Genomic DNA, 23,702 nt, shown 5'->3' on the forward strand with positions numbered 1-23,702 from the left:
ATATTCACAGTATGTAGTCCCCTGATTAGTCTTCTCAGCCTGCAAATTAAATACAGTGGAGAGTGTTGCTCGGCTGTACACGGGTCTGTTAATCTGCAACCAGCTGTGACGGCCTTTATCAGCTGCCATGCGAACAGGAGCTTGAAACAGACCACATTTCTGCAGGAAAAGAGGCTCAGGAAAAAGCATTATGGACATACAGCAGGCGCGTTATTGAATGTGAATTCATCTCTTCCACTAAAAGTGAAGCAGAAAGAAGAAGAAAGGAGAAAGGAACATCAAGCTCCTATTTGGCTTCACATGTCCAAAAAGAGCATTTTTCAAGACAAAATTGTCAACGAGCCATTTAAAGGACACATTAAAGATAGTGGTCTTCTCTATTGAAGGAGATGCATTTCTCAGTCCCCTGTATGACTCATCTGTGACTGCAGTGTGTGTTATTTGTGTGTGTGTGTGTGTGTGTGTGTGTGTGTGTGTGTGTGTGTGTGTGTGTGTGTGTGTGTGTGAGAGAGAGAGAGAGAGAGAGGCAGCTGAAGTAAGTTACGTGGAAGTGAAACCTTCTGGTTTCCTCCTCATACAATGAACAATAATAACCCCAACCACCACACACACACACACACACACGTGCGTGCGGCCAGCCTCCACTGCTTATCTGATCAACGCAACCCCCCCACCCATAACCTCCAGCATGCAGCCCCCCTGCTCCAAGCTGTCTCTCACAACAACCCAGGTGAGAAACCAGCTCTGCAGGATCAAGGTTCACCTGGAGAAACCAGGGAGTACTGTGAGAATCATGTTTTTTGATTTCTCCAGTGCTTTCAATACTGTTCAGCCTACACTTCTGAGGGACAAGCTGGAGTGCAGGGGGCACTCCTGAAGACCTTTTATGACACTGTGCTGGCATCAGCCATCTTTTGTGGAGTGGTCTGCTGGGGGAGCAGTATCTCAACGGCTGACAGGAAGAGACTTGACAAAATGATCAAGAAGACCACCTCTGTCCTGGGATGCCCCCTCGACTCAGTGGAGGTGGTAGGAGAGAGGAGGATGATGGTTAAGCTGTCATCCATGATGGAGAACGACTCCCACCCCCTGCAGCACACTCTAACAGCACTGGAGAGCTCCTTCAGCGACAGACTGCTTCACCCAAAGTGTGTGAAGGAACGCTATCGCAGGTCCTTCCTTCCTGCAGAGGTCAGACTTTACAACAAGCAGAGCTCCCAGTAGACCACACACACACAAGACTTTCAATATGACTGCACTATAGGACACACCCACTGTGTTCACTTGCACTGTGAAAATATTTAGTTCAGGTGAATGTCTATCTTTCAATCAGGTGTATTTTTACTTGTATGTGCAATATCAATGCTCCAGTCAGGAGTGCTATCATCCAATGTGCAATATCCTTGTTTACATTGTTTGGGTTTGATATTTAATGTCCTTTTTACTGATGCCCTCTATGTTTGCTATCCACTTTGCTGCTGTAATACTGGAAATGTCCCCACAGTGGGACTAATAAAGGGATATCTTGTCTTGGCTTCCTCCATTTTGGACTCTCCAGCTGTCCGTCCAATCGGAGCTCAGCTCTGTCATATGATGAGCCGTACGCCTGAGACTTAGAGTGACTGCGTTTTGATGAGTTAATAAAACATTGAAGACTGATGGTGGAACACTCTGTCCCAGCTGTCCACTTCCTGCTGCACAGGACCATAATAATAATAATAATAATAATAATAATAATAATAATAATAATAATAATAATAATAATAATAATGTGTTTAATAAAGCAAAGACCTGGCAGACAAAGTGAGGACATCACATCACAGCTTTCTGCTCAGCTTCTCATTTATTGTCACGTGCAGCAGATCATGATTGACATTCAGGTTGGAGCCTCCACCAAACGCTGTGTTGAAACTGGACTTTAGAGCTGAGTGTGTGTTTACTGCAGACTGAAGGGTGTGAGGACAGAAGTGAGCGAAGCCTCAGAGACGTTCTGTCTGGCCAAACCAAGCAGCAGCCCAGCAGATGGAAAGACAAAAGACAGACATGAGCTGGTTTGCTAGTTTCAGGAAGATGAGCCCTTTGTGAGGTTACATGAAGGAAAGAGAAAGAAATCATGAGAGAGATCAGCTGATCTTCTGCTGGACGTCGGTCCTGGAGACCTACAGGACAGGACGGATCATCATGCTGATAGCCTTCAGGGAGTAGTCGTGATTCTTCCACTTGGACCACTCCACCCCAACAGCAAAGAGGGTCTTGTCAGCCCCCCAGCGATAAACCCCGTTGGGGTTTGTGCAGTGACAGTCTTTGTACCAGAACGCCCCCAAGAACTTTCTGGCACAGTTATTAGACCAGTTGTCCAGGTCTTTGTCAAAGGTGGAGAACTTCTGTCCATTGTGATACTCCATGCAGTTTCCTACAGAGACAACATGAACCAATAAAACATCAGCTGAACTTTTCGCAGCCTGCGTGACAGCAGTTCTGGTCCAGACACCTCGCAGCAGGCTGGTCCTCAGCACTGGTCAGCGTTTAGTCTGAATGAAATTCAAACACTACTTTATTTATGGCTGATGTGTTTTTCCCACAAAAGAGTTCACTTGTCTTGTTGAAAACCTTAAAATCACATTTACTTCTCCCTCATTTAAAATTCAAGACTCCATGAATGTAGAGTTAAGTTTTAGCTCAGTGCTGCAGGAACCATGAAAAGAGGCTGACGGCAGCTAACGGGCCTGGAGGCCTGACATCAGGAGGTCTGGCTGACTGGTCTAAGGCTCTGGATTAAGTCTTTTCATGGGTTCACATCCCACCACTGCCAACATCTTAACCCAAATCTGTCCACACATGCTCCTGCTGGAGCCGCCATCTTTGATGAGTGGAGGAAAGAAATGGCTGACTGATGCTGCACAGACCAAAGTCTGCTGACTGACCTGCTTCTCCGCCCATGAATCCAGACACATGCAGCATGTATCCGTTACACTCTGAGTCAACGGAGAATGAGGAGTAGTGAGCGAACGTCTTCGCCCCCTTAAAGTCCTCCATGTCCACCAGGAGCTCGTATTTTCGGTTGCGTGTCAGGTAGTTGAGATTGTCAAGACCTGCGTCACACACACATGCACACACAGTCACAGATAATTCATTAAAACAGTGACGTTTAAGTTCAGGAGGAAATCTAATCTTCATGAAGTCCTGACTGTTCGGTTTCAGCTCTCACCCAGCCAGTACTCTCCAGCAGCGTTACCAAAGCCCATCTTGTACTGATTCCATGGCCTGTAGAAGTTGACTGAGCCGTCCATCCTCCTCTGGATCACCTGAGGGGACAACACACAGCATATGTGAGGTTTTACCAGTACTTGATTCATTCTGGCAGGTGGGCTCGTGTTGGAAACCACTGTGCTGTGGCTGGATGGAGTTCAGTGAACACACTCACCGTCCAGCTTCCTCCCTCTGACTGCATGTTGCAGTACACCTACACACAAACACAGTCCTGCATCAGTAACACAGCAGCAGTTGAAATGTGTGAAGCAGGTTTGTGCTGATGAGGCTGAGCGGACTGTGAGCATCATATGTCTCCTCTGCTGGATGTTCTATGCTGCCTATTCGCTGGTGGGTGTCCATACTGTCTGTTTCTGTCTATTTCTGTCTGAGGGACGGCTCGGGTACAGAAAATGGTCAGACACTAACATCTAAGATCTTTCATTCTCTGCTTGTATGGCAGCCACTGCAAAGACACCTTCTGGTTGGATTCCAGCGTAAAGGCCAGGGAAGGTGAGGTGTACCTGGCCAGCAGAACGCTCTCCGAGGGGATAGATGGTGTACACCCCGCTGCGTCGGCTCTTGTCTTCTTTTTGGATGTCACTGCAGTCCACTGGAAGCTTGTTGCAGCTGGTCAACAGTGGAGCCAGCAGGATGAAGAGGACTGGTAGCAGCTGGAACAGAGGTTTGAAGTGAGACACAGAAAAGGTGATGCTAACTGACAGTAATGATCCTGATGAGATGTCCCTGTAGCACCCAGCTATGAGCCAGCTGCTCATAGCACGGTTTAATCTGAGCTCCGTCAAAAAAAACGTACCTCCATGGTCAGATTTGTGCTGAGAGGTTATTTAATCGCTGATGTGGATCCTGGTGCTCTGAAACACAAGAAGAATTGATGGAAAAACAGTTCGGTCAGCAAAGTCTCGTGAAGCAGATCGTCACGAAAACACACGAAGCTCAGCACGAAGGGAGTGACGGCGAACTGCAAGTCCTTAAATTAATGTGGATTTAACATGAAAATCATCATGAAGTCAAAAGGAAATGTGTCTTCAATCAGCACAAACACACCTGAAGCATTCCTGCGATGTCACAGAGAGTGTTCTAATTCAGTCAGTTTGAGCAAAAGAAATGACCAAAGGTGCTCATATCACACACAGCTATCAGGCAGGTGTAATGTCTGCTGGTTGGATGCTTACCTGTCTGAACTCACCTGCAGGTCGAACTGAAGAGACTTTGTGTCTTCACTACATATATACAGCCTGCTGATGTCACACCAGGCGGACCTTTAGAGACATATCAAAAAAATACCCAATTAAAAGAAGTGAGTACTTAGTTCAAAACCAACAGTCTAACGTCAACACAATAGTTTTATAATAATTTGTTGATACAGCCAATGATCTTATCTCAGTGTTTATCTGTCACTCCAACGTTCAATGAAATCTTTTGTCTGCCAGTGTGTCTGTGGTATGATGTGAATTTAGGACACCAGGAGGACAGGGGACAGTGGAGCTTCATACGGTTTCTGTGTGTCATACTGAACTCCAGCGGCTCCACAGACAGAAGATGGAAAAAGGAGCAGAAGTGTGAGAAGTGACTTCAATTCACTTTAACTTTCACTATCTCTGCTGCAGGACACTGGACAGGGATGATCAGGGGGTGAAGGCAGAGACGGCCACCGGGCTGAAGCTTTAGAAACCCAGAAAAGGTTGAGGGTCCCTGCAGGTGGAAGGAGCAGGCCGGTCCGTGACCACGTTGGCAGGGTCCATCTGGACACTGCCTTAAGATGAATCCCAGGAGAGACGCCTCTAATGCACGAAGCTGACATTTCTCAGCTTTACCAAAGAGGTGACTGTCCTGCAGGACTCAGCGAACATCAACAGATCCTGCTCAGGCTTCATCCAGATAAACCGAAACACACCGAGCAGGTCCTGGTGACCATGATGGACCCAGTGAGCAGTGACAGCTTCACTCAGTAACAGAGCTGAAGTGAACCCAGAACCTCCAGGTTCTGTTCCAGAAGTCAGAAAAGCTCAAAATCACATTGATGTTTGTGTTAATGCAAACGTCTAAAACTCAGCGACGGACAGGAGAATCAGCAGAACGCCGAGTGGTTCACTCACAGACGTTAAGACTCGAGGACATCTCAGGAGACCCATGATGCTGCAGCTGGACAACCAGGGACACTTTGACATTTGATCCAATCATTGCTCACTTTTCTCATCTTCTAACCTACAAACAGTGTTTGAGCACAGTTCACAGATGGAACAATGAACGCATTCACTGTGAGGAGGAACAGGAACCAGATGAGGTCTTTGAAAGGTAAACACGGATGATCAGAGTGTGTTTGACTTAATGCCTTTAATCAAAGCTGGAGATTAAAACTCAGCCAAGTTGATGTTGGACTGTTTGATGTGCGACTTGTCTCTTCATCAGACAAAAACAAAGGATCCGTTCAGTTCTGGAGGACAGCTGACGTTTGTGGGTGAGCCATCGATCACTGAAGGTGACAGACGGTGGACAGAAAACGGGTGACGTGGGTGGTTGAATTCACAGAAGAGCACAATAACAAACTGACCTCAGATCAGACCAAACAAGAAGATTTTCGCTGGATGAAGAATCAACATGCAGCTTCCAGGTTTGGTGCAAACTACAGCCGCATGAGCAGCAGTTTGTAGTACTGAAGTACTATGAATGTGTATCAGTGCAGAACTGGTGCGTGCACAGTGACCTTTGACCACCAAAATCTGATCACTTCATCTTTGAGTCCAGGTCAACTTTTGTGCCAAATGGAAGAAATTCCGTCTTGGCGTTCCTGAGACGACGTCCGCAATCGCGGCCGTCACAGTTGAGAGGGCACGAAAGGTGAGTTCATGACACAACAAACCGGAGGAGTGCAGGTGAGTGTGGGTACCTGGAAGGACATCAGGGTGCAGGGCAGCTTCAAATTTCGCCAATCATCATCATCATCATCATCATCATCATCATCATCATCATCATCATCATCATCATCATCATCATCGTCATCAAACGTCTTTCTGCACACATAAATGTGCACAAAAAACATGAGGCTGATGGATCAACGTAGGACATGAGACTGCAGACAGATACAGAGACATATGTCCCCTTCTGTCCCTGTCAGGACGCTAAAACCAAACCTCAGAGTCTAAAACCTTCAGACTATGTGTCCCCACTCTGTTGGTTAAAGACAAATATGGGTGTGTTTGCACACACACACACACACACACACACACACACACACACACACACACACACACACACACACACACACACACACACACAGTCCACAGTGTTGTGTATTAGTACTGCGTACGGTGACACACAGCTGGGAGTTGAGCTCAAGCAAACATCGGTCAGAGACGTTTGTTGAGTTGCAGTATTTCATACTTTATTCACTCTGATTGGAAACATGTTCCAGAACATTCTTCATGTTCGTGTCTCTGAACAAACATTTCAGTCACACACATGAACAGGAGTGTGACGCACACACGTGTGCAGAAACTAAAGGTGTGCTGAACACTGAAACAAGACCTCACATGTAGACGGAGTGAAAATGAGTGAGTGAGAGCAGCAGTGACCCACAGCTGAGGACGAGTTTTACCAAGACACAGTATTTATTCAGTCTGACATGCTGCAGCCAGTTTAAGTCTTTGTTCCTGTGGGACAGTCCAAGTAGTTTCTGCTACTTTCTATGTCTACTCCAAACCTCAGAAGGAAATACTGCATTTAGTTACTTCACAGTTTTAGATTACTGACTCAAACATAATCAGCTAATCAATTCTGTTAGATTATGGATTAAACTCCCCAGCAGTACACAAAGTAAGTAAAATGAAGTACCATCTGCAACGGTAAAGTGATGAACACATGAATTCAATAATAAGGGGCCATTCTGCATACAGAATTGGTAATTTAAAATATACCTTGATGTTAGTACTTCTGCACTTTGATTGCAGGACTTTACCTGTAACAGCGTGTTTTTACACTGTACTATTACTAGTACTTCAGCTGAAGTAAATCTGAGTACTTCTTCCACCACTTCCTGTTTTGTCTCTCTGGTTGTTATTGCTGACAGTAGGAAACACAAAACTCTGAGTCCTGATTGGTTCACGCAGTCTGTGGCACAGGTCACATGTTTACAGCTCAGGTCATGTGACCCTGCTGCACTGCAGGTATCAGCTCAAAATGAACATCTGGTCTCATTCTGGTCCTGGCCAAATAAAGTTGGTAAGCTAAGCTAAGATAAGATGGCTGGAGCTTCTTTTTGAATGTCAGACATGAGTGATATGAACGGGCACATGAGACTCTCAGAGAGAGCATGATGGTTGAAAGGTTTCCAGTTTGCTGCTGGAGCTTTATAAATATCTGCACTCGTGCTGCGTTCATGTGACGACCGTTAAAAATCACGTTAAAGGGGAAAAAGTCAAACATGAGCTCAGTGACGCTGCACGTGTTTGTCATCGTTCCACAATGTTCATCTGCTGTCTGTCCCTGCAGCCGCTGGGTGAATGACCTCAGGGCAACACACACACACACACACACACACACACACACACACACACACACACACACACACACACACACACACACACACACACACACACACACACACGCATCATCTGATCCTGTTGTCATGGCAGTGTTGTAGCAGGATGGTCTTTTGAGTGGGTCCACCTTTAAGTCCTGGCATCCTCTTGTTTCTGGATAAATTCTTGGAGAATTTCCTGAAGAATTAAGGAGATCAGTGTTTGGAGACCATGGCCTGCACTTCCAAAAAAAAACCCAAAAACAAACCAACATCCGGTCCATAGAGCTTTTATTCCTTAATAGTACCTTAATTTAACTTAAGAATATTTCAGTAAATACAGTGTATAGTGCTGGAGGACATCTCAGCTAATATGGTGACTGAGAGCAGCTATGACAAGTGAGGATTCATGTCCACCCTGCACACACACACACACACACACACACACACACACACACACACACACACACACACACACACACACACACACACACACACACACACACACACACACACACACACACACACACAATTCAGAGACATCTGAGTGTTATAAAGGACAGGCTGTGCTGACACACTGTCACCATAAATGTGGAGGAGCGAAGACATAAGTGTCCAACCTGCAAACTGCACAGCGTGCGTGACTGTCATGCTGCTGTATTTGCTGTCTTGGTGGGGACACCAGCTGGTTGCAGCCACACTCTGGAGGACATAATCCCACCTGGACATTATCATCAAGCACTCTAATGTGCTCTGCTAGGATATTTTACCCACTCAGGACGTTTCTGAGCCCTGTAGTGTTGTGTGGATGTGTTTCACTCCTAAATGTGCTTACACACTCACATTGTGGGGAGAAGCTTGGAGACAAGGACACGTGTAACATATGCTGTAGTTAATTTTGGGTTTGATGCAGAATCAGTGATGGAGTCACACTTACAATGTGACATCTCAGATGAAGACAGCCAGGCGTACACTAGGTTGACGTTTCCTCAGCTTACCAAGAATCATGTCAGCTGTCTGCCCCCGACCATCAACTCAGTCCAGTGGAACAATGTGGAGGCGTTGGGTGGCCAGAGCCACAGGAGAGAGGACAACAGGTCAAGTGAAAAGAGCATCAGATCTGCCTAAGTGAAAGTGACAGTAAAGTAACTGTATCAAAGGCAGAATACCAGTGTGCAATGATGACAGCCAGATAAACAGGTAGTTAAAAATGTGTTAAATGACAAATTAACAGTACAAATCTTCACTAATTCAAATTAATATCCATCCATCCATCCATTTTCTGTGCCGCTTATCCCTTTCGTGGTCGCGGGGGGGCCGGAGCCTATCTCGGCTCTCAGCAGGCGAGAGGCAGGGAACACCCTGGACCGGTCGCCAGCCGATCGCAGGGCACTCACACTCACACCTAGGGGCAATTTAGAGTCACCAATTAACCTAATGAGCATGTTTTCGGTCTGTGGGAGGACGCCGGAGTGCCCGGAGAGAACCCACGCATGCACGGGAAGAACATGCAAACTTCACACAGAAAGGCCCGACCTGGGAATCGAACCTGCCACCTTCTTGCTGTGAGGCACGCGCACTACCTGCTGCGCCACCGTGCAGCCCCTCAAATTAATATTTCATGCAAAATTGTGAAGATAGCCCATGGTTATATTCAACACCTGTTGAACTGACTGTGATTCTAATATGTCCCACTGACAGAAGAGCAGCTCTCCATGACCCACCATATGCATCTAATGGATAAGACAAAACTGCTCCACACCCTGAAAAAGGAAGGGAATTCAAAGACTTTATTACAGCACCATTGCAAAAATGATAAGTTCTACAGTCATAGTCACACAAAAAGATTATATACACTTTATTTTTTCGACCATATATGTGAAATTCCTTTTTTTTTTTTTTTTTTTACAAAACACTGAGTGTGAGGCATGTTACTTAATGACTGATTACATCTGGTTCAGACAAAGACTTTGGTTCGAGTTGTGAACATTCATGTAGTAGAAGACGCTTCTGTGTGTATCTGGATCACATTTGTTCAACTTTGTCTGCAGCTGAAAACTATAAGAAAATACAAGGCTGTCATCTTACATTACCTCAGTACACTGCATCTCTTCTCCGCTGTACAGCTACTGTTAACTGATCATTTTATAGACCAAACAATCGATAATAATGATATTATTATACAGTTCTGCTACAGCAAGTAGCAAAGGCAGATTAGAAGTGTAATTTGTTCCCTCAGGGACGTCTACGCTTACAGTGTCTAATACATCACAAACAGAGAGGCAGAGCAGCCATAATAATATCTAATTACACTAATTGGACAGAAACCATCATTATATCTATAAGCCAGTCAGCTTCCTCGCTGCAAGACATGTAAACATTTCACAGCAGCAAACCACAGAACATATTATAATACACATTTCTTCCATTATGCATATGAGCATTAGAAGATGAATGCAGGTAATCTTTCTTAATAGGGCAGACATACAGTACACACATGAAAGCACTGAGGAGGCTCACATATGCACACACACACACACACACACACACACACACACACACACACACACACACACACACACACACACACACACACACACACACACGCACACGCACACACACGTAGAGGCAGGCAGTACCCTCTGTGTTCACCTGGACAGTGTTACATGATGGTGCAGGTGAAGCCGCAGCAGTCTTTCAGAAGTGTGAGTCCAGTTTTGGTGATGAATGGCGCTGACGTCTGCTGGGATTTGGATGCCACCGTTTGATCTTGCAGAGCACCTGATTGAGATGTGACAGTTAACTCTTATTCAGCACAGCATGTTCGCACTCTGCATCTTCACCTAAGGCAGCTAAAAGGACTGTTCATTCAGACATATTTGGTTTACAACTGAACTACCAGGAAAAGCAGCGTCACGGTTAGACTCACCTTTTGCAGCCAATGCCTTGGGAAATTTGGACTGCAAGAAGGCAGCCATTTCTCTGTCTTCCTCTCTTTCCCTGTGGAGAGAAAATTTCCCTGTTCTTTATTTGTCAAGTATGTGGTTCTGAGATTTTGCACATCTCGTTAAATGTCACCAGACCGTATTTAAAGGAAACCAAGGCTATGGGCTGGACTGACACGTCCTCGGGAGAGGATTTTAATCTTCTGCGTCTACACACAATCTTCTCTTCGATCCATCGTGTCACACACTCACTGAATAATGAAGGAAGATGACCTCTCACATCCCTGCAATCTTTCTGAGACCAATCAAAATGTCACTCGTAGATATTGTGCTGCATCAAAAACTTGCCTGCTTATCAGTGGTGAGAGCAAATTTAACACCACAAACAACCTACAAAGAGACAAGGCTTTATAAGAACGAGCTGTGGGGATCAGGGAATACCTTTTATGGATCAATCGTGCAAATAATAAATGTCAGAGTTCTTTTTAGGAACGGGTATTGTTCTTCCATCACTTGTTGTCACATGGCAGAGGTATTGAACTGAATTGTTTTGAGAAAATTTTCAGACTGATTAATATGCTAAGAGCTAATCGTAAAGTTTCATCTTCACAAAGTTAAATCACCACAATCTGAAGATCCAAACCTTCAGAACTGCCTTAATGAAAACCTCCCAGAAACCCACTGCCTGGTAAACGGACTGCGCTGTGATATCGGCTGTGCCTCTGTGTGAGCTGAGCAGCACGAAGTCAAAGTTCTTGTCAGTGACTCACCTCAGCCTTTCAAACTCCACATCGTCCACGAGGAAGTCTCTGGTCTCCACCAGCTTGTTGATCTGCTGCAGCAGCTCTTCTTCTCTGTCCTCCTTGGACTTATCCTTGTCTGTTCAACAGTCACATGACAAGCCTTACATGATATCCAGCTGGCACTAAGTGTTAAAACGATAAACTGAGTGTAAAACAGTCATTACTTAAGTCATACATGCTGTAAGTTGTTTTGTCAGATATTTAAGTTAATATTAGCTGCACTGATGTTTCAAAGCACAGCTGTGTCTCAGTGTCTTTATTGATGTGTATATAGCCAGAAATTCCATTTAACACTCATTAACTGCACTCAACATTGGACCAGACCATGAGGCTACAGACATGCTCCCATCTCTGCAGGGCTGCAGCTCCACACAGCTAAATGCTAACGTCAGCACGCTAACACACTCACATACCTGCTGGAGGTATTAAGTTTACCAAGTTCTCAGTTTAGCCTGTGAGATTTGTTAAGGATCAGTGTTAAAGAGTCACTTTTCTTTCTTTCTTCTGGCAGGGTGACGGGGCCATTCAATCAGCTCTGAGATCAGTGGTTTACATGCTCATGCTTAGCATTTTTTTCAAGTGCTGCACACATAACTGACTGGCGATCCACCTTGGCGACTGACTACAAGGGAGTACAAGTCTATTCTATACTCCACCGTCCACTTTCCCTGTGTTGTCCATGTGTACAACTATGCTATTAAGTAATACTGGGGGGAAGTGAATGAGGGGAAGTGGAACTAAATGCAGCAGCTAAAGCAGTAACTGCTTTTCAACTTACCTGGAATTGAGACAAGTTTCTGCAGCTCCGTCTTCAGCCGGGTGATTTCTTTGCAGAGCTGGATGTCGTCCATCCTGAGCGAAAATCAAACCCAACAAATCAGCTTAGTTGAAGAACACATTGACTGAAATAACTTGTTTTCCCTCCTTAAAAACATGGGAATGGGTTTTCTATCATATTAGCCAAGTAATTTCCTTCCTAACTTTCCATCCAAGCATCAGTGTGAAATTGTACGAGCTTATCAAACGCTGGGCTGGACGCAGATTTTGTTTGCAGATGAGAGTGAAGTCCATGCGTTTATGAGCTGGAATAACACTGCCTTCTGTGAATGAATCACACCTGAATATATCAGATCTCATTTCACCGTCTGACTGTGATGTGGATTTCAAAGCATCAGGGGCCAATCACATGAGTGTTTGTCTGTGGGCTGCTGTCACAGTGATGACAAAAAGAAGAAAATGACTCCGATGGAAATAGCTACTCTGAGCTGTTGGTTTAAAAAATGGCTTTCACTTCAGCGAACTTCAGCAGTATACATATTTCAGGATGACTCACTGCCACTCAGCAGTGCTTATTCAACATGTGTTTGTTTATGTCACAGTTAACCATAATCATGGGTGGGGAATATCTGGACCCCAAGCAATTACAAAAAATACAACATATGTGAAAGCAACGCAGAAATACAAAAATCTCTAGTCAGCGATTGCTTTTTCCGCAATAAAATAAAAATAACATAAAATATAGACCAATATGTCCTTCTAGGTGGTCCCTGAACACAACACATGCAGAGCAGTTATGTTGATGTCATGTCAATGCACCATGGTGGCCGTCAAGAAAACAAAACTAAATGTGGAGAGAAATGGACAAAGTACTGTCTTTTTAAGTAAAAGGCAAGCCAGTGTGCCTGTGTCAGTTTGTGCTTGGAGCGATGAAAAAGACCAATCTCTTTTCCAGCTTGAAAACACGTTAAACTGAGGAGTTTCCCATTCTGAAGAGACATGCACTGAAATTTGCATCTCTGTTTGGGACTGAGAGACTGACTGACTCAATCCTGGAAGATGTTATTAAAACGGTGGAGCACATAAATGTTAAATACTAACAAGAAAGGTTGGATATGTGGGGAAATATGCTATATGATACTGCCAGCAGCTGGTTAGCTTAGCTTAGCACATGCTGTTCAAAGGAAAGAAAATCCACCTACCAGCACCTCTAAAGCTCAGCAATTGATGTTATATCTGTTTCATTTAATGTGTACAGCTGAGCCGATTGTTTCATCTCATCAACACACACAGGCCCGTGGAGACAAGAAGGCAAACAGTTTATTATTGGGGGTGGGTTTGTGCATCATTTTACACCCTCTGGATGTGGGTGAATGTGGATTTAAGTGACAACACAATGTGGAACTGATCTCATGAGCCACAACACTTATCAGGTGGCTCATTTTGACGCCGCGCGCAGCGAAAGTCGCTATTCTCCATCTCTCTGCCTGATCATACGGCCACATTATGCAGTGCTGGTCGCTGTTAGCCCCCCGCTCCCCCACCTCCAGCCGCATGTGTCAAAATAATGAGGAAGGTCTTGACAGAAAAGGAGCGAAATAATTAAAAGCGAGGATGAGAGAGAGAGAGAGAGGAGAAAAGGGCATCTTTTGAGATCTGAAAAAAAGAAAAAGGTTGGGTGTGCGTGTGTGTGCTGGTAGACCTTAAGTAGCTGTTTTCCTCACACATTTTTTGCCATCATGCACATGGCTGCTCCCAGTGTTGGTGGCTGACAGTCACAGTGCATCATCTCTTCCACCTGAGGGGCTGTTAGAAGTATCTTGGTGTTTTAAGATGCCTCTATAGCTGAGCTTTACTGTATGTGAGGGTACGGTTGACCAAGCAGTGGAACGTCACATGATAGAAGCATTATCCTCTTGGGTCCAATGCCATCAGGCCATGGCTGCATGTCACTATTCATTCGTTTTAAAAAACCTAAATGCGGCTTGCAGCGATGACAATAGAAGTTGTGTCTTACATGTATCTCAGCTCTGACTCTCTCCGTACGAGGATGTCTCTTATCCGCTCAATTTTGCACAGCTCTCCTTCAATGTCCTCGATTGTAATTGTAGAGTCAGCCATCGAAACAACGTCCTCCGCTGAAAGACAGGTGAGACCAAAACACCTTTATTTGAGTCTGACAGTGGATTTTTTTTTTTTATAGATATGCTTTTGTTTTGATTGTGTTTGACTCAAAGAAATGACAAAAGCAGCAAAATGAAGCACCTTATATGAACAACAATCCATTAAACATATGACCATTGTGAACACTTCAAAGAAAGACGTGGTGGGTGGTAGACACTACATGAACATCTAAGTGATTTCAGGTGAAACGAACAGTCTTCATGAAGATCTGGAGTTGGCGTGTGAGAGGGAAAGTCACCAAATTAAATGTGTCTGTGTCTATAATGAACCGTCGCAGCAGTTATTTTGAGGGTAAACTGCAGGGAAGGCACTGGTGTAACTAATAACCTTATTAGTGACACAGGCTGTGGTGCTGTGCGTGCTGGCTCACTGGCTTCATTTACAACGACACTTAAAGGATCTGGACCATCATTAATGACACTTGTTCCACCCGTGTTTTTGCTGGAATTACAAGTTAAATGTTGACTGTGAAAAAGCTGTGTTGTGTCCACCTGCAGCGTCCACAGGGGCTCTGTGCAGTCTTGGTCTGAGACCAGTGAAGTGCTCTATTTGATCCTACAGAGAAGATCGCAGTTTCCAGATAAAATGCACGTTAGTCAACACTGACTGCACACCATTATTTTAAGTGTTGTCAAGTGTGAGTTTGATGAGACAGTTGAGTCCACTCTCATGTCTCCACACTAAACATGAAGCTACAGCCAGCAGCTGCTTAGCTTAGCTTAGCACGAAGACTTCCAGTCTTTCCAGAGGGGGACAGCTGGCCTGGCTCTGTTCAAAGAAAACAAAAAGTTTTCAGTTTTCAGTTCAGCACCACTGAAGCTCTATAACTAACTTTCTACCTTGTTCGTTATATACGTTTTAAATGAGCAAACACCAAAAGCTCATGAAATTCTGAATTAAAAAGTCAAACCTGCAACAGTTCTTGTTCAGCTCTAATCTTAAGACTGCCCCTGATCAGTTCAGTATCCTGCTATGATCTGATCACAGCTATGTTGTTACCCCCCGCCTGCAATTCTCTAAGCTTCAGTGAATAGCTGCATTGCCCCCGCCCCTACCCCCCGCAGCCTCCTACTCCTCACCAGGGGCGATGAGTCATCCAGCACAGCTTGGATCAGCTTTTAATTACCTGACCCTGTGTGAAAAGACATTACAATCACCCACACTGAATCATGGGGGACATCGCGGCTGCACAAATACTCAACGTCTCAACGGTCTGCTGATTCCACAGCTTTACTCATCTGCATGTGTATCACACATGCATGCACACACTTTACTTATCAGCGGGTGTTTCAGTCTTGAAATAGGCGGCATGTGTTACTGCTGTTTGGATTATTTTGCTCCAAGCACTCAGACAGTGTCAAAGTTTTTCTAAGCTTGTCATTTCACACCGTCACCTTTCATTGTACGTGTTATACTGAAGGTCTGTGTAGATAGAAATCTATTGTTTACAGGCTGTGTGTCATTTTTATTTCTTATAGCCTGCATATCATTTGAATAGAATACAGCTGTGGTGACACTATCGCACCCTTAAGGCACTCTTCGAGCCAACTGTTCATGTAGAAAGCAATAAAATATAATGAATGTGTGCCTGTGTGTGTTCTTGTAATAAAACCTTGTGCACATGGTGATGATGATGATGATGATGATGATGATGATGATGATGATTGCAGCAGGACAAGAAAAAGCTTGTGGGAACAACAGAGATCCAAGAACTGAGTCTTAAGCAACAATCTCACAACCAAGCTAAAGATAAAAGATTCAGTCTCCATTAAACAGTTTTCAAGGAATTTTTCCTGGAAATAACGATATCATCTGCTTTAAATTATAGGAAAAATAGGTATATCCTCAAACAAATAAACAAACAAAAGACATAAACCCAAACAAACCAAAAAATAAATTCATTTTCATTTATTCATGAGATCTTAATTCTGCATATATGTTGAATCTTATGCCCCAGACAAACTTCATTCTTGCATGTTGAGCTGAGCTGCTGCTGTGCACTGACATTCCAGATGGAACAATTCTTTGAAATCACAGTCAATTAGCCAATTTACTGATTGTCAGAAAAACAATTTGCAATGATTTTGAGGTTTCAGTCATATTTCAAGCAAACATGCCAAACACTCCAGATCCAGTTTCCCCAGAGTACGAGTACAAGCTGCTTTGTCTGTGTCTTATGTGGCAGGAAAATGAATATTTGTATTATTTTGGACTATTGGTTGGACAAAACAAGCGATCTGATGACATCACCTTGGATGTGAAGAAACTGTGACATCACAATTTTCTGTTGGTTTTTAATTGACAAGCAGTTACAGGCTATTTGGAAAATGCAGGAAAAACTCTGGGACAAAAATATGGCACAAACACACTGACATAACCTGCGTAAGCCTATATGTCCCCCATTGACCCTAGATAACCTCACACTGTGAAGATGTTCAGGGACCTAAGGCTTAATCCTCTGCTGAAAGTTGATGCAATGTGACTCCTCTTCTTTGCTGATCACTTCACATAACAACACTATCCAAGCATGCATCCAATCACATTAAAACGCAAAACGTGTGCAGAGGACGCTTCTCAAAACTCACTTGATTTCTCCGTCTCTGCGTCCACATGCGTCTTCTCCAAAGCGCCGTACTGGTTAGAGGATTTTCCCTCTTTGTCCATATTCTTCAAACAATGCTGCTCTTTTCAGACACTGTGCGACAGAAACGTTTGTGCAGCCTGTACATAAATGTTAAAGGTACGCACTGAGTCCATGCAGCTGTGTCGCGACGGTGCGGGTGCGTAACAGATGCGGAGCAGAGTCCTCCTGTGGTGTCTGCACGGAGGAGCTGATGGAGCTCATCTCTGCTGCCACGCGCCCCCTGCTGTCAGACCCGTACTATGACACGCAGCCACAGCGCCTGTGTTGCATTTTACTGCTTTAGTTGTTCAAGATTTTAACTACTGTATATACTGTTGTGTAGTTTGACCTACAGCAATGCATCTGCTATAAGACCATCATCATTCTCAACACATAAAGGAAAGCTTCCTCCTTCAGGGTATCAGAAATATTCCAAATCACCAAAGTTGGAGATACATGGTTTTCATGGCGTAAAATATTATGATCTGTCGGGAAATGAGTGAATGAACAAATTTAATATTTGCCTCTGAGATGTAGTGGAGCAGAAGCATAACGTGGCATAGAATGGAGAGTACCTGGAATACAGTCGAGTAAAAGTACTTGATTACATTCCACCACTGAAGAGAGAGAGAAGCTGACTACTCACAACTGAATGTTTCCCAAAGAGGATCAATGAATCCAATCAAAGCAGCATCTGAAAGACTTGTGAAATGCTTCTAAATAATTCTCCAGTCTGTCTGTAAATCACCCTGTAATTTCTTTACAGAGACTCAAAACAGAAAGCTGAACATGAAAATCAGAAACTCCTTTTAAAATAAGCTCTGCCACCCTTATATGCTTTTTAACAAACAATAAAAGACAAAAAGGACTTAAATCGCAGACATCTGCCTTTTCAATGGTCTGCTGCGCTCTAACCACCGCAGCCGCGCTCTCCACAGGAGCGTCGAGCTGTCTTTCATCGTGGATTATTCCATCATGCCTGATTGAGCTCAGCTGTGAGGCACATACTGGGCATGACTCGATTTCATGCAGGGCGGCCCTTGAGGGCCCTGCCAGATGCTCAGGGAGTGGATACGTCTGCATGCAGGGAGCTGCCACTGTGCTGAGGTTAGCCGTGTCCCACACCCAGTGACGGCCACATCTATTCATCCATGCATTCCTCAGCTGTGTGCAAACATACAGCCAGGCTGTTAACACGCCTGCCACAAGCGTATCCATGTATCATGAAGGTATTTGTTTAGAACTGCATGATTTGGATCTAAAGCAAATGTTTATTCTGGCTGCTGGGTGCATATGAAGCATAATGAATATCTATTTATAACAAATACTCAAGAGGATCTAATGTTTGAGCTGTTGGCATGATTAGTTTACTCTTCACAGTACTCAGATCTGCAACAGGTAGAAGACTTGAAGAGAAAACACAGACACACAGAACCTTTCTGGACAAAAGAAAATGACATCAGGAAGTCTTTTGTATCAGTACTAATGTGACCTGTTGGAGGGGAAAGTGTGTCTGAAGTGCAGACTAAAGATGTTTCCTCACAGGTCAAAACAGACTGTTTGACATGAGGTGTGTTGAGCAAACTCGCTGGACAAACACTTTGTTACTCGGAAGTGAACAAGGACGTCCTCTAAATGTCACACCTGCAGAACACAAGAGTCCAACAACTCAATTTGAATGTGCCGACCTGTTCAATGCACACAGCTCAGGGCTGATCACAGGTTTCATCACTTCATCAGTTCACACAGTTCAGAGTCCAGAGGCGAAAACACAGCGACTGGCAGCAGTCTGTGGTGACTTCAGCGGCAGATCAACACGCCGGGTGTGGTGCAACAGGCTGCCGGTCCAGTTCAGCCTCACCCTGTGCACACATCTTGTGTTTACGCTCTTCATAAGAGGCCTCAGTGTTTCTGTTGTCATGATGCCCATAATGAAGCTGCCAGGTGGAGTCCTTCTTCTGCTCAGCCATGATCCTGCTACCTCGTTTGCTTTATTAAAAAACAAAGATTGCTTATGCAAATGCACATTTGTAACAGCTCAGGTGGTCCAGAGATGAATTCCATCAGTACGGCTGACACTTAAATGGCAGACTGATGAAATGGTGAGATAGACTGGATGCATAGTGATAAACTCTGATGGAAAAGTGTAGCAATGCGAGTTACAAGTCGACACTTAGATTTGAATGAAACCTGACGGGGTGAGAAATCACAATCCCACTGAGGGCTACGCTACATGATAACAAAGAGTGACGTGCCCGTAACTGAGAGCGCAAACCTGGTGGGGAATGACCTGTCTTATTTCCATACTGATGGAAATTATTCTCTGATTTGATTTTGTGAAGGTAAGTCCCTTCTACACACACTGTGGAGCTCAGTGGTTTATCCTCCGTCCGTGGTTCTTCCTGCCTCTGTCGTCTTCCATTGCTTTATCAAGCCAGTCTCTCTCCTGCTCAGACTCAGAGTCACTGGCCTCACTCGCGTCAGCCGCCAAAAGGCGAGAGTAGTTAATCCTGCGTTGGCGAGGGGCTTTCCACTGGAGCAGAGGCAGACACACACACCACAGCATCAGACCCACTGCCGCTCCTCTGAACATCCACATCAGTCCAAACCTCTGGACAGCAAACCCTCCAGCAAAGCTCCCCAACCCGCTCCCCAGGTATAGAGAAAGTGCGCTGTAGATCCTCCTCACACTCCTCTCAGCCCCCACCGTGGCCACATCCTCACACTGGACCTTCACGGCCCACCAGAGGGCTCCACTGCTGAAACAGCTCAACACCTGAGCAGGCAGCACAGCCCATGGCCCCCAGAGGAAGGAGTAATAGAAGCACTGCAACCCGAGACTCGCAGCTCCAACAACGAGCACCCGTCCTGGGCTGAGGAGCTTGGACACTCGGCCAGTCAGCAGGGGGAAGGCGGCCTGTGAGAGCAGAGCGAGGGCTAGAGACAGCCCCATGTGCAGCTCGCTGCTCCCGTGATCCTGCATCTGCCACAGGAGGAAGTTATCCACGGCCGAGCCGGCTACCCCGACCAGCAGGGTGGTGACCGCGCAGAGCAGAGCGCGGGGGGAGCCGCGCACCAGCTGCATGGCTTTGAGGAGCCCGTTGGCTCTGTCCCGCTTCTTGTTCAGGTACAGAGGGAGGTGGGTGGCCAAAGGCAAGGCCAGAGCTGCCACACCAGCGTAGCAGTAGAAATGCACGGCACTCCTGGGTGTTTGATCAGCTATGAGACATCTCAGCTGGCTGACCAGCAACCCCGCTCCTCCAACCCCAAACGCCGCTCCCAGTAAACCCCAGACCCCGGTGCTGGTGTAGCGGTCCGAGGCATCCGCATAGTCTAGATACTCATACAGGCCATCATCTGCTGTCCACTCCAGAGGGGCTGACGCAGACTCCCACACCGACACTGTGATGAGTATCAAGAAGAAAAGCTGGTGCTGAGTGTCCATCACCTTCAAGCTGCCCAGAAAGTCAAAATAGCCCTCCATCTTCTCCTCCTCTGTCGCCTTTTCTCTCCGCTGTTCTCCTGAGCCGGATTTGAAGTTGGACCTCTTGTTTCTCACTGGAGCTGCTGCAGAGTCGGCATTCTGGTGCTGAGGATGGGATTTATCGTCATCATGATGAGTTCTGCTCGTCACAACAGAGGCAGGGGGCTGAGTATCAGGGGGTGTCTGTGCAGGAAAAGAGGCACCAGACTGGGGAGCAAGAGCTGTGACGCCACTCACGACCCAGTTACCATCCAGACTTTGGGTTGGAGCGCTGCTCAGATCAGACATGTTGCAGGTGCTGGTCTGTGTGTGCACATCTGTCGGCGGGATGAGCAGCAGAACCAGAGCGACTGCAGCCGAACCCACAAGAGAGCAGTTTATCACCGCTCGCCTCTTGTTGTAGTGTTTGGAGAGCAGGCTCGCCACGGGGCTCCAGACCAGCGTTATGAGGTGCTTGGTTCCCATGACGATGCCTGTCATGGCAGGCGTCAGACCCAGCTGTCTGAAGTACAGGGTGAGGAAGGGGAGCAGGCAGGCTCTGGCACAGCAGTACAGGAGGTTAAAGGTGCCGGCCAGAGCGAGGGCACGCTTCACGTTAATCTGCTTGTTCCGTTTCATGATGGTCCTCCCGGGCAGCTCACGGTCTCTCCTGACAGGTTTCACATGGAGCACCTGGTGGGACAGATGGGGAAATAATGAAATAAACACAGCACAGCAGGATAATTACTACTTCTTTTTCCTTAAATGCATCTTATTTGGCAACCTCTTTAGAAGATCTCTGCATTTCATTTCTGTTTGTAGTTGCAATGTTCTTAACAAGAGCTATGATTGTTTTATCATAGTGTGTGAAATGTCAAAAAAACAAACAAAGATACTCCTCACAAGGAGGTACTTTCAAGGCACATTTAAGAGAAAAATATGTTTGTTTGTTTCTTTACTCCATTACATTTGTCTGACAGCTTTAGTTACAAAGCACTTTCAGATTAGATTTTTTTCATACGCTTCACATCCAGTGAAAACCACATATCTCCATATTTGGTAGATTTGGTGGTAAGATTTTTTTTTTACTTTATCTGATATACTGAAGGATTAAGTGTTGCTTTATAACTTCTTATGCTAAATAAACTATTTAAAAACCTTCTTGGATTAGCTGAAAAATGCGTCCTAACAAACTGAAAACAGGCTGTTTTTCCTGAGCTCGTCATAAGAGATACGTGGTTTTCACGGGACAGCGACACTACCAACATGTGATGATCTCATAGAACATGATGGCTGTCGATTAAACTACCCAACACGATATAAAGTCGTTAAAATGAGCTCAAACCTGAACATTTGAAATGCAGCATACACATTAATGCAGTAACAGTCATCTAAAAACTTTTACTTAAAGTACACTTTGCTGCGAATACTTGAATACTTCAAGGTAAGATTAAATATGCAGGACTTTTACTTAGTAAAGCATCTGAACACTTCTTCCACATTTCTATATACAGCACACACACAGTACAGCTGCTGTGGTGGTAAAATCAAATCAGATAAACGCACACGTGTCAAAGTGATTCAGGCTTCCGGTCCTTTAGATTCCGTCTTGTTGGACTCATTCGGACACCTTGCATCATTTTCTTCAATTTATGGTGCATTCAATAGAAGAGTTTAGAGCCTATCTTCATTTATTTCCTTGTAAACCCTCTAAGAATAAAGAGTCTGGCTTTATATGAAGGCGTCTGCACAGGTTAGAGGAATGTCTTAGCTGAATGGCATAAATGTGGAAACTATGAAGAAATATTCTAGTTTTAAAATGGCCATAAGGCGAGGGTGTTATTCTTAATAAAAACAAGACTTAAGAGCAGGAATATGCCGGTCGGAATCACCTGTCAGACTGGATGCACCTGTCGCTGCAGGATATCCAGGATAGTCCACGTCACGTCAAGTTTGGAAGATACGACAGAAAAAAAAGACATTAAACATTTACCTTTTCACTTCTGCCGCATAAACGCCTTTAAACCTTTCTGTCCATCATTTTTCACCTCGAAGTCCTGCATCAAATCCACAATTTGATCTCCTGTGTGTTCGGAACACCTGTTGCCATCTGGACGATGAGTTCATTCAGCTGTCTCCAAGTTTACACCTGAGAGTAAATTCGGTCCCCGCAGCGCCCCCTGACGGCGCGGAGGCCTCCGTGCGCCACAGGTGAAATTCCTTAAAGTCTTAAGTAAAAAAAAAGTTGAACTGGTCTGGCTTGATCAAAAAATACGATTCTGTAACAGCACAGATCAACAAAAGTTAGATGTGGTATGAATACAAATAAAAGATTAAAGTTATTTCTCACAGGAGAAACATAATCAGCTTATAGTTTTAAAGTTTATTTACTACATTTTTAAATTCCACCCGTCATGTCACATGTCAAAGCTGTGATGCTTATATTTGTCACCTCGTTTCAACCTGAGAATCTGTAATAGTAAATCTGACATTATAATGAATTTAGTAAATCCATAAATGCCCTGCCCTGCATTCTATTCAAATAAAGATAACGCGTCACAATAAATTTTCAAAACAGGCTTATATGACGCAGCAGATGCATGACTGGATGAATAAGTGAGATGTTTTACTTTAGTAGAAGTACAGAAATATTATCAGCAAGATGTACAGTATGTTAATGGAATATTCTAACTGATGCATTAGCACCTAAACAGGATTTAGTGCCGTCATGGTGGAGATAATTTTAGCAAATATATATATATATTAAAAAGTGCAATATGTCTCCCTGACCTGTAGTGAAGTAGAACTATTAAGTAGCATGAAACTGAAAGACCCAATTAAAATTGTATTCTCAATAGATACTATCATAAAAAGTATTTTTTTAAGGGCTTAACATTACAATAAAAAAGGTTTTGTTAAATAGAATTCGATAGAAAAACATTACTAAGCAGCATATAAAGATTTAATACATGGTTTGTAACACTGTAATGTAGTTGGAGACAGATGCGAGGACATTTTAAGTGTTTTGTAAATGTACAGAATCATCTCATCATGTTTTACTGTGTTGTTATTCATTATCAGTTTATACACCAGCCTTCACTTATGCGTGCCCACAGGG

The 23,702-nt window shown here is 44.6% G+C and overlaps 3 protein-coding genes across 3 annotated transcripts; all 3 read right to left on the bottom strand.

The window, feature by feature from the left end:
• Nucleotides 1-2,014: 2,014 nt before the first annotated feature.
• On the bottom strand, nucleotides 2,015-4,117 carry LOC139343470 (microfibril-associated glycoprotein 4-like). Its single transcript, XM_070981147.1, has 6 exons — nucleotides 4,067-4,117; nucleotides 3,774-3,923; nucleotides 3,425-3,463; nucleotides 3,209-3,305; nucleotides 2,925-3,092; nucleotides 2,015-2,413 (listed from the first exon to the last, which is right to left on the bottom strand). Exons 1-6 carry the CDS (start codon nucleotides 4,070-4,072, stop codon nucleotides 2,160-2,162), a joined length of 714 nt encoding a protein of 237 aa, XP_070837248.1. The 5' UTR covers nucleotides 4,073-4,117; the 3' UTR covers nucleotides 2,015-2,159.
• A 5,447-nt stretch (nucleotides 4,118-9,564) lies between these two features.
• Nucleotides 9,565-17,341, bottom strand: LOC139343812 (bMERB domain-containing protein 1). Its single transcript, XM_070981623.1, has 6 exons — nucleotides 17,084-17,341; nucleotides 14,332-14,452; nucleotides 12,316-12,389; nucleotides 11,505-11,613; nucleotides 10,719-10,789; nucleotides 9,565-10,570 (listed from the first exon to the last, which is right to left on the bottom strand). Exons 1-6 carry the CDS (start codon nucleotides 17,160-17,162, stop codon nucleotides 10,452-10,454), a joined length of 573 nt encoding a protein of 190 aa, XP_070837724.1. The 5' UTR covers nucleotides 17,163-17,341; the 3' UTR covers nucleotides 9,565-10,451.
• Nucleotides 17,342-18,932: 1,591 nt separating this feature from the next.
• Nucleotides 18,933-21,273, bottom strand: mfsd6l (major facilitator superfamily domain containing 6-like). The gene has a single exon (XM_070981654.1). The coding sequence runs from the start codon at nucleotides 21,221-21,223 to the stop codon at nucleotides 19,493-19,495; it is 1,731 nt and encodes a 576-aa protein (XP_070837755.1). The 5' UTR covers nucleotides 21,224-21,273; the 3' UTR covers nucleotides 18,933-19,492.
• Between the last annotated feature and the right edge of the window lie 2,429 nt (nucleotides 21,274-23,702).

This window comes from Chaetodon trifascialis, chromosome 15 (assembly GCF_039877785.1).
Source record: "Chaetodon trifascialis isolate fChaTrf1 chromosome 15, fChaTrf1.hap1, whole genome shotgun sequence".
Lineage (NCBI taxonomy): Eukaryota > Metazoa > Chordata > Actinopteri > Chaetodontiformes > Chaetodontidae > Chaetodon > Chaetodon trifascialis.

What these genes read in the sequence shown, in the direction of transcription:
- LOC139343470 (XM_070981147.1), bottom strand. An exon ending in CAGAGGGAGGAAGCTGGACG is followed by an intron (nt 3,306 to 3,424) that starts GTGAGTGTGTTC and finishes TTGTCCCCTCAG; the next exon opens with GTGATCCAGAGGAGGATGGA. An exon ending in TGCTGGAGAGTACTGGCTGG is followed by an intron (nt 3,093 to 3,208) that starts GTGAGAGCTGAA and finishes TGTGTGACGCAG; the next exon opens with GTCTTGACAATCTCAACTAC.
- LOC139343812 (XM_070981623.1), bottom strand. Translation starts at nt 17,162, where the DNA reads ATGGACAAAGAGGGAAAATCCTCTAACCAGTACGGCGCTTTGGAGAAG. An exon ending in GTGGAGTTTGAAAGGCTGAG is followed by an intron (nt 10,790 to 11,504) that starts GTGAGTCACTGA and finishes TTCTCTCCACAG; the next exon opens with GGAAAGAGAGGAAGACAGAG. An exon ending in CAAGGCATTGGCTGCAAAAG is followed by an intron (nt 10,571 to 10,718) that starts GTGAGTCTAACC and finishes CATCTCAATCAG; the next exon opens with GTGCTCTGCAAGATCAAACG.
- mfsd6l (XM_070981654.1), bottom strand. Translation starts at nt 21,223, where the DNA reads ATGAAACGGAACAAGCAGATTAACGTGAAGCGTGCCCTCGCTCTGGCC.